The 10,627-nt window shown below is 41.7% G+C and overlaps 1 protein-coding gene across 1 annotated transcript; it reads left to right on the plus strand.

Annotated features, from left to right (window-relative positions):
• The first annotated feature begins 89 nt into the window (after positions 1-89).
• LOC133170956 (sphingosine kinase 1-like) lies at positions 90-8,428 on the plus strand. The gene is made up of 5 exons (XM_061304193.1): positions 90-880; positions 3,148-3,297; positions 4,667-4,761; positions 4,827-4,942; positions 5,172-8,428. The coding sequence occupies exons 1-5, from the start codon at positions 454-456 to the stop codon at positions 6,019-6,021; spliced, it is 1,638 nt and encodes a 545-aa protein (XP_061160177.1). The 5' UTR covers positions 90-453; the 3' UTR covers positions 6,022-8,428.
• Positions 8,429-10,627: the final 2,199 nt, after the last annotated feature.

Consider the following 10,627-nt stretch of genomic DNA (forward strand, 5'->3'; position numbering starts at 1 on the left):
GTGACACAAAACTAGGCGTGGCCATAAAGTGCGATTATGAAATAGATATTTAGATTTACTACAGTACCTCTCAGTCAAATGTAAGTTATTTTTAGTACAGAAAATAGTTTTATCAACACCGTCTTAGAGGTCGTTAATTTACAGTGTCTACGTCTTCAATAATAATAAATAATATTTTCCTTGTAGACGGAATTTATTTCTATAACTCTCTGATTTTGGATATATAAAATTTTTTTTTTAGGTGAGTGACGATCGTTATAATTTCTCAAATGTATACGAAACAAAAATAATACTAAGTGAGATTTATTAGAAAATGTCCTGGCTGCACTCCCACCTTTGGCCACTAGGAAGAGACGCTGAACCAGGAATAGTGCCCTGGCGCACGGAGCGTCCCGCAGCAGAACTCCACTTGAGTCGGTACCGCACCGCCATCCTCGCGCTGGCCTGGCCGGGATGGAGCAGGACGCCCCTGGAGCGGAGCCACCCCGTCAGCGGAACGGCTTCGTGGGCATGCTTTATGGGGAGTTTACAGACACCCTCGACGACAAGGTCCGCTTCTCTGTCAGCCTGACGGAGAGCGCTCTGACCATCCAGAGGATCTCCTCATCGCCCGACCGGACTAAGGTGGTCTTCAACTTGACGGACTGCGTCGGTTGCCGGGCGTACAGAGCAACGGACAGCGCGGACGTCGGCGCCTACTTCACCGCCTATTTCTACCCCTTCAAACGGCGCTGGATGAGCGCAGGAGTGGCCCGGCAGCGAGTGGAGCAGTGTTTTCGGGTGGCGCTGGTTCAGGACCCCCGGACTAACCTGCGGGAGGCTGAACGGTGGGCTTGTGCCATCAGGGATGCCTCTGCGCAGCAGGCGCGCCGGAAAGACGGTGAGCAAGGTCACATTGTTTACATTCATGCATTTTATATGGGTCATCCCAGAATTCACAGACGATTATACATTTAATTGTATTTTTTAAAATACATATAAGAATAACTTTGATAATCTGTGTGTTTTTTTCTTCTATTATACGAGTGTCTGTATAATCAGACAAATAAAAGTTTATCATAAGTAACGAGGTTGCATTGGTTTAAATGATACACTCCTTTTGTCTATGGTCAGAAAAAAAATGCTTTATGATGTGAATTCTGCTTAGTCATGTATCATTTTTTTCCTCCTTGTTAGATAAATAGATTTTTTTTGTTAACTTCTAGCTATTATTTAAAATATGTCTGTGCCCTACAACGCTCTTTGTTATATTGTGTAAGTTCAAACAAGATGATTCATGTTCAAACTGACTCACAATCCTCGCAGAACTAGTTTGCCGGACATTTTGTCCGCCAATAACCTGCTGGACTTGCTTGGTAGGTGAAACATGAAGATGAAAAAGCATTCTAGACTAGCACACATAACTGCGTTAGTAATATGGGCCAAAGTTAATCAATTAATCATCCAACCACTCAGCTTTCCATATTCTACTTGTTTTCCTGCACATATTCTACATTGGAAATTATGATTACCACAAAAAAGCTAATCCACATTCACACAGATTTTCATCCACCCAGTCTATTTACATTTCAAACTGCTGCACTGTCAACAAGAGCGTCGCTGCTGCTCACACTCTATTCATCTGTGCAATCAATTCCCACCGAGGATTTATTGTTGATGTGAGGAAAATGAAAACACAGCTGATTTCCACAGCTAAAACTGTCTAATGAGGTCCCGTCCTCCTTTGCATCCCGATCTAATTAGCCTCTCATCTTGGATTACAATGAGGTGTTAATTAACATGTAAACAATATGGGAGCTGTTTACTCTGCTAATTACGACATCACTCATATGGGCAACCGTCAATTGAATTGGGCAACCATTTGGGATGTTGCTTGCCAAAGATGGAAGTGGCGAAAATAAAAATAAAATGGTTTGCAGTCGCGGCTCGGTGGCGCACTGGGTAGCACGTCCGCCTCACAGTTAGGAGGGTGCGGGTTCGATTCCACCTCCGGCCCTCCCTGTGTGGAGTTTGCATGGTCTCCCCGGGCCCGCGTGGGTTTTCTCCGGGCACTCCGGTTTCCTCCCACATCCCAAAAACATGCTTGGTAGGCCGATTGAAGACTCCAAATTGTCCCTAGGTATGAGTGCGAGTGCAAATGGTTGTTTGTCTCTGTGTGCCCTGCGATTGGCTGGCAACCGATTCAGGGTGTCCCCTGCCTACTGCCCGATGACGGCTGGGATAGGCTCCAGCACGCCCGCGACCCCCGTGGGGACTAAGCGGTTCAGAAAATGGATGGATGGATGGTTTGCAGTCAGCAGGAGTTTGGCAGACAAGTGAAGATGGTAACCTGAGCAGTATCAATGGCACTTGGTCTCTGTCCTCCGATTGGCTTATCATTGATCCAGTTTAGCAGTTTGATGACAATCTCGTGCAGATTTTTTTTTTCCTCTACACATCTGTAATTTATAATCTTCCTTGGCATTCCAAATCTAAAGTAGCCTGTAAAACAGAATACTGTTGCGGTAGTAAATGGCGCTTCTGTCGCAAAGGGTGAATGAAAGTCAGCGTGAATTGTTAATCCCTTATCGAGTATTTATCCAAAAGTTAATTACATTTGAGCTAGCTGCAGATGGTAAAGTTGGATTAAAAGAGCAAGAGAAGTGCAAGTTTTGTATTATGTTAAATAGTCTACAAATGACAAATAAATATTACATTTAAATTGCACGTTGGAGACTATGAGATCCTCACTTCCAATTTTGCTGCTCCACGTCACCCGAAAAAAAAAAAATCATTGGATTACATTTTTGTCATTCAAAAGCTCTTCCACAGTTGAATTTCCACCATTGTACCGCATCTGATATTCTGGAAGTGAGAAGGTCCTTTGTGCTTTGATACAAATAAAAACAATGCTGACCTTGTGTGGCTGAATGGAGGCACAGTTCGGGCATGTGCATGTTTGTTTTTCCACCCTCTCCTCACGCCTCCTGCTGGAATCACACCTCTGTACCGCATTGCCAATGTGGAGTCACATGCAGCTAAATCCTGCAGTGCATTGTGGGGAATAGGTTTCAATGTCAGATTGATGGATATATAGTTTGGGGTGTAATACAAAAAAAAAAGGGAAACTGATAGAAGCTCAGATCAATTCATGAATTTGATTCCCAGGTATCACCAACTTGGAGATAAGACGGCCTTGCAGAGTCATGATCCTGGTCAACCCTCTGAGTGGACGAGGCCAGGCTCTCCAGCTCTTCACCGGGCACCTGCAGGGCATGCTCACTGAAGCCGACGTCCCCTACACGCTTGTCATCACAGGTCGGCAATGCACACACACACAAAGTTCTATTTTACCTTAAAGAAGAAGTCAACCCTCAAATTTTCTTTATAAGTGCAACACAATGAATTGAAACACGATTTTCTGATTAATATTTTGTTTGTGGTAATTTTTCATTAGGTTTCCTCTATAATTATAACGTGTAATATTTGTAAATTATAATAACCTATTTTAAATCCACTTTTTTGACAATCACGACATTGGAAATAAATGGCTATTTTTTTTTCCAGCCTTTTTTTAAATCAAGACACAAAGCCAAAGAAGCGAGCATCTCCGGGTGGGAGGGATTAAACTTTTAATCTCAGCAAGGGACCACTGCACTGACAACTGGGCCATCCAAGCTCCCACTTACACACTCTTAATTCGGAATAGCCTAACAAATTTGCGGATGTGCATCATTTACTCCACTGAAGCTGCTGCAAAAAAAATACACATAAACACACTCATGCCTGGTTTCTTAAGTAACTAGCCAGCCCCAAGGTTGAGGTTAGCGTGTTAGTCAGTCACTCTTGAATAGGAAAGTGGTAATGCATCAGTTTGAGAGCTGGCAGCTTCCAAGTGCTGACTTGGCTAGCTGAGCAGTTTGCTCCTTCTGCCGCTTTTGTCTGTCAGCACAACGCACAGCATCCCATCAACGCATCCTGACACACTGTACAAACAAAACAGAGCAAGGGAATGATTGTTGTGATCAATATTGTAGCCGTCTGCATCGATTTGTGCTAATTTATCTGTCTCCGTTCTTGTATGACTTTCCCTTTTTTTTGCGATTATTAACATGCTGCTCACGGGAGACCATTGTTATATCGATAGTAGAAAAGATCCCAAAAATTAACATACAATCTAATACAGTGCATTTTTATTTATATACCGTATTTTCGGCACTATAAGGCGCACCTAAAAACCTCCAATTTTCTCAAAAGCGCCTTATACATGGATCAACATGGATTCGTGGATGAGAACTAATTTATTAAAGCAAGCTTTACGTGTTTATTTTGTGTGTTGCGTGATATTAACGTTTGAGCAACTTTGAGTTATTGATATATTGTTATTGTTTTCACTATTTCGAGTGTTACTACATTGTGACTGCATTAACGTTTGAGCAACGTCGAGTTATTTATTCTATACGCCTTATAATCCGGTGCGCCTTATATACGGACAAACTTTTAAAATGGGCCATTCATTGAAGGTGCGCCTTATAACCCGGTGCGGCTTATAGTGCGGAAAATACGGTAGTGCTTTAACAACAAGCTGTCGATTTGACAGGTTCTTATTTAATCGCGTGTCGCTACGGCAACAGTGTAGCTTTGTTTTTACTTGTCATGTCTTCTTCCACTCCTTGTGTGTAATCAGAGCACCAGAACCACGCACGTGAGCTGGTCAAGAAGGCGGACCTGTCACAGTGGGACGCTCTCGTTATCATGTCAGGAGATGGGCTGCTCTTCGAGGTACTTGGACTAAATCCAGCTTGTTTCTATTCTACGTCTGACTATTATTTATTTTTTTCAAACAGGTGATAAACGGTCTGATGGAGCGTGACGACTGGCAGGAGGCCATCCAGACCCCTCTGGGCATTCTTCCAGGTGGCTCTGGAAACGCCCTGGCTGCTTCTGTCCACCACTACTCTCAGTGAGTTGGTCCTTTAATGAGTCATTTTAAATGCATAGGCAAAAGAAGAGCCAAGAAAAATAATTACTGGGAAACAAATGTGATTTATCTTCTTCCTATGCTCTGAGCTGACTGGGCACGTCATCCATCTAAAGGGAGGAGAGATACAGGAGAGGTCACTTAAGGCAGAGGGAATGATGTAATAGTTTACAGATTATTTTTTTTCTTCTTTCTAACTCGTGTCTCTCAGGTCACCCCCGGCATGGAATGAGGAACTTCTTCTGAGCTGTGGCTTTATGCTGTGCAAGGGCCTGGTCGGTTCTTTGGACTTGGTGTCCATCCACTTGGCTTCCAAACAGCGTGTCTTCTCCTTCCTGTCTCTGGCTTGGGGATTTGTGGCTGACGTGGACATCGAGAGCGAGAAGTACCGCCACGTCGGGGCAATCCGCTTCCTGATGGGTACTTTAGTGCGCCTGGCGTCGCTCCGAGTGTATCAGGGTAGGTTGGCGTACCTGCCCGTGAAGGAGAAGCCCGACCTTTCGTCCACGCCTCAGCGACCCTCGCTGTGTTCCTCCCTCCCTTGCCAGCTCATTCCCAATTCCTCGCCAGCAAACAAACCACGCCGCCATTGCAACAACTTCAACACCATCAGCAATTCCTCCAAAACACCCGAAACTCCCAGTGACGGGAAAACCCGAGCACCAGTGGATTCTCTGCTCCCGGGACTAGACCAGCCGGTCCCGGAGAGCTGGACTGTTGTCAAAGCGGAGGACTTTGTCTTGGTGCTGGCAATTTACCAATCTCACCTGGCCGAGGACTTGTGGGCGGTCCCCGGCGCCACGGCGGACGACGGAATCATCCACCTCTTTTACGTGACTGCGGGAATCTCCCGCCCCGCCCTTTTGCGCCTCTTCCTGGCCATGGAGAAGGGAGCGCATTTAGCATGCGGCTGCCCCCACCTGGTCTACGAGAAGGTGCTAGCGCTGCGCTTGGAGCCCATTTCGAAGGAAGGGGTGATCACAGTGGACGGCGAGACGATGGAATACGGGCCGGTTCAGGCTCAAATCCACCCCGGACTGGCCAGACTCATACATGGATGAAGGCAGATTATGTTAATCTTCTAGTTGGAGAGCTTTCAAGTTTGGCCTTTTCACTCAGTGTTGATCTCTTTGTATACGCTGTGCTTTCGTAAGTGCCAAAGACATTTAATCAGCCTCGGAGAATTCCTCTATTTTTATACTGAAGCAACTTAGCGTGTTTTTTTCTTTTTTTTTATCATCCCTGCCCTTCGATTCAGGGTCCAAATTGTTCTTCACTGCTGGCTGGTTCCAGCGGAACGCACTTGAGAGATTGTGTACACATTTAACACAACGTATGTGTGCATGAGCACATTGTTGACGTGGCAGAGGAGCGCATTGCGCACTCTGCTGTCAGACCTCATCAGCGCCGCACATATGAAGACAAGCACATTTTTTTCCCCCATATTCCCGGCGGAATAGTCGAAGGTTCAGAGCAGGAGAAATCCCTGAGAAGATTTGTGCTAATCTTTGTGTATGGAAAAAAAAGTTGTTTGAGAAAGGCCAATTTGGGTTGTTGCTCATTTGATGGGATTGATCATCTTCTCTTAAATTGGAAGATTGTACTCTTGGTTCATGAGCCTTCACCTCATGTGTCCTTATTAGCTTCATTTCTGCATATTTTTTTTTTTAAGTGACACTAATTGGGTGCATAAAAGAAGCACAGGGTCTGGTGTGTTCTTGCAATCTGTTGGCTGGAGGGAGTTTGGACTTTTTTTTTTGGCCGTGTTTGATTAGCTTCGGGGCGGAGGAGACGGCAAATGTTAACTGCATTTTCATTGGCTCATCGACATTGGCCATGCACAAATCATGTTGATGAATGGTTCCGCTGACTATGTTGCACAGGTATGCATACAGCAGCTGAATATCATCATGCAGCTTCGATGACCTTTCAGGCAATTTTCTCTTTCCTGACAGCAGATAAAAGGACAACACAATTATGGCAAAGCTGAAATGTCAAATGTTAACATTCATGGTCCGGCTTCTCTGTGTCTTCTGAGGGAATGACGATCGAAAAAAGTCTACACACCCTTGTTTAAAATGCTTTTTTTAGTTTTACTAATTTGACGCTTTAACCTCTAATTTTAATTTTATATTTCATTTAATTTTTTTAATTATGGGCCATTAATGGTGGGAAATGGTGACATTTGAACAGGGGTGTGCAGACTTTTTAGAAATTGCGTGTTTACTTTTTACAGTATTTCTATTGAGGGCCCAAAATAACATCTTCCTCTCACACATAAAGCAAAACCACTTGCTGGAGAACTCTCATGGTCACCCAACAACCTCTCACAATAACCTCTAAAATGATATAGATTTGACTTTTGTGTATGAGTTTTTTATGGTTTGAGTTTTTTTTGTGCTGAATGTGTGTTTTGTGTTTAAGCGTTTTAGGGAGTGAGAGATTTTGTGTGAATGTCAATTTTGTTTATTAATTAAATTGATTTATTTTGCTGAATTTGAGAGGCTTGTTGGTTTGTATGAGAGTTTTTGGGTCAGCGTTTCATTATTTATTTGGTGAGTTTTGGGTGCATGTGAGGTAAATGTTGTTTTTGGCCTATACAGCATCTCACCTTGGATTGCAATGTACCTGAAGGAGACTTGCCCGAAAAACATCCCACATTTTTCAATTCTTGCATTTAAATTTGCTTCATAATGCTGAAATAGGAACAAAAATATTGCATCCTTGTTATCAAGGCCCTGTATGAAGACATGTTACGCTAATGCATCGTCATGGTTACACACTATTGGATGACTTACAGTAAATATCGCTATCTGGACTTACCCTGAGCTTTTTCAGTTATATAATGCACTCTCCTCAGACTGCCACGACATTTATCTCTTTTTTACTTAAATCTTAAGGATTAAAGCACACTTTTATTAGAATTTGATGGGGGTGTTAAAAAAAAAAAATCTTATTGTAACTTACTGCCAGAAATATTTACGTGAACCTTGCATAGAATATGTAAACGAATGCTCTTGGTAGGATGTCGTTGCACTTGTGGTTCGCTATAATAAATTATTCCACTTGCTGCTGGAATGCAGAATCAGTCTGAACACAATTAGAATGGCTAGTGTCTTTGTCATGAGATTTTATTCATAATTTAGGAGACGTCTCACTGAGTTATGTGCAGAAATGAGGTCACTGATGCAGTGAGTTTTGCTGTTATATTTTAAACCGACATTTAAAAAAAATATATATATATTAATCTTTTTGGAGCAGTATATGGTACTGCTGGACTTGAGCTCTCATTTATGAGACGTACATACAATCAGCCTGAAATATAAATTACAGATGCAGTAGGAAATTCAGTCATTGTTTTGTATTTAAACATGCTGGTAAATGAAATGTAAATTCAGTAGATCTGTATACTGTTGTTGAGTAATGTTTTATGTTGATAAGACAATAAATTTTGTAATATCTGGAAAATGTTGTTTTAAATGTGTGCTTTTAAACAAATACAAAAGTAAAAACATTATTTTAGAGATATATTTTGACATTTAGCTGTGTAACACCACTCAATCACCGCTGATTATATATAATGATTCATAAAGAAAAAGCACTTTGCATTATTATTATTTCTATTATCTTTAGATTTAATTTATTTTTGTGTGCATTGCATTATGTGACAATGCTGATAATACATTGGCCGATTTATCTCGCCTAAATTCCTCAAATTAAAACCAAAAGCTGTTTTTTTTTTCTTTCTTTTGTTTGAGTTGACGTGTGACAGTTTGGTATTCCAACGGCAGAGGGCGCCAAATGTTCAGAAATGAGTTTTCTTGGTAAAACGACAACACGCGTGGAAGAAGTGCAATGTATCACTTTTTCCGCTTGGTGGCGACAAACACAACGTGATAGACCGATTATGTTTTTGAAGCGACAGCGTGTTTGTGTGCAGGTATGTCAAGTTTGTATTTTAAAATGACATTTTATTGTTCAACTGAATGCATTACGTAATTATTTGTGACATGTCGAAACCTCTAATTGACAGTCAAAGCAACAATATAGGCGAGACAAAGACGACCAGACAACAAAGAAAACAGGTAAAAGCCAACGCCCAAAAAAAAAAAAAAGAAAAAAAGACAAACAAGTCTTGAAAACAACCCACACTAGCAGGAAACAAAAAATCTCAGCACATTAAATAGCACAACTGAAACCAACACAGATAAACTGCTTACGTACTTCAATGTGCACTGTTGTACAATACAAAACCGAATAATGCAATGTGAGGCAATTAAATAGCCCACTATGATATATTTCATATCTGTTTCCATTTTGAATCTGAATGATGCTTGAGAGGTTCTGACTCCCATCATTCTTAAGGCTAGTATATCTTTCATCCCATAAATACATTTTTTGTGGGGCAACTTTAAAAGTGCTCATATTTTATTTAGTGTCCCCAAGCAGTTGTTAGAAGGTGTGCAGACGTTTGTCTGTGGCAGCTCAGCTTCAGTTGAGCAAAAAAGCATGAGGAAGTACACCTCAGAACTAATTAGTTAATTAGCTGTTTGGAGAAAATGAAGTCATAAATTCATCTCGAATCTTAATTATTAGTATATTCGCACATTGTAGACACAAGAAATGGAAACTGCAATTTTAGAAGAAGTCTTATATTGATTAGGAGTTTACGAGTCTATTGTCATGACTCATCAGATGTGTTTTTTTGCAGACATGAGCAGTTAGTGCATCTGATCATGTGTACAAGCCGCTCTGCACTGTTTCCCAGAAATTCCACAGTCTTCTGTGAATTTGTTTGACCTCAATGAAGAGGTCAGAGCGGGACTCACATTTAGGTGTGACACAGTATTTAGATTCAGCATAATGAGAAACAAACCGGTTGAGTCATCAATGTGAGTTTCTGCCCTGACTTTACACAGGCCACTTTATTAGGTACACTTACAGGTAATCATTTACATTGCATTACCAAGACTTCTATTTTGTTTTTTTTTGTTTTTTTTTGTGAAGTAGGTTAATTAATTTATAAAGTGCAAGTCAAGAATAAGAATGGCTTTTTAATTACATGTTTTATACACTGCCACTAGTCTAAACATGGTAGTGTGATTAATATTGTGTTTTTGGAATATGAAAATCTCATTTATTTAATTTTTTTTGTCTCGAGGTGGGCGACCATTTTGCACTTGCTGTCAAATGACATCACAATGCCTTGGGACTCAGGTAACGACCAATCACAGCTCGGTTTATGGCCCAAGTGGCACAATTCCATTTGTTTGCTTTCATATGATGTCATTTGTGAACTTCAGTTGCCTTTTATTAATATCTCCATTTTCTTTATAACAATTCAAGTTTCATCTCGTGCCATATTCAAATTCTCTCTGTAAGTCGATTGGACACTCTGCCAGATGAAGTTAGCACAGGTATGGCCTCTGGAAAAAAAACACAGCTTCCGTGTCACTTGGAAGTTTTTTTCCCCCGGGTGGAAAGTGTGCCTAAAAAGCAATTTTTGGCGCTTGCCGAGTTGCTCAGCATTAATCCCGCTTGGCTGCTTTCTCAGCAGACTGATCTTTGCCCCCCCGTCACATCTTCAAACCAGCTGTTGTCGTGCGGCATCTGCAAGTCAAAGCTGTCCTTTGCGTGACAATAGCGTCTGACTCGGCGGTGATCCTA

The sequence above is a fragment of the Syngnathus typhle genome, linkage group LG17 (genome assembly GCF_033458585.1).
Source record: "Syngnathus typhle isolate RoL2023-S1 ecotype Sweden linkage group LG17, RoL_Styp_1.0, whole genome shotgun sequence".
NCBI lineage: Eukaryota > Metazoa > Chordata > Actinopteri > Syngnathiformes > Syngnathidae > Syngnathus > Syngnathus typhle.

Coding starts and splice junctions, on each gene's coding strand:
- LOC133170956 (XM_061304193.1), top strand. CDS start 454: ATGGAGCAGGACGCCCCTGGAGCGGAGCCACCCCGTCAGCGGAACGGC. Junction 4,762..4,826: donor GAGATGGGCTGCTCTTCGAG/GTACTTGGACTA, acceptor TTTTTCAAACAG/GTGATAAACGGTCTGATGGA. Junction 4,943..5,171: donor TCTGTCCACCACTACTCTCA/GTGAGTTGGTCC, acceptor CGTGTCTCTCAG/GTCACCCCCGGCATGGAATG.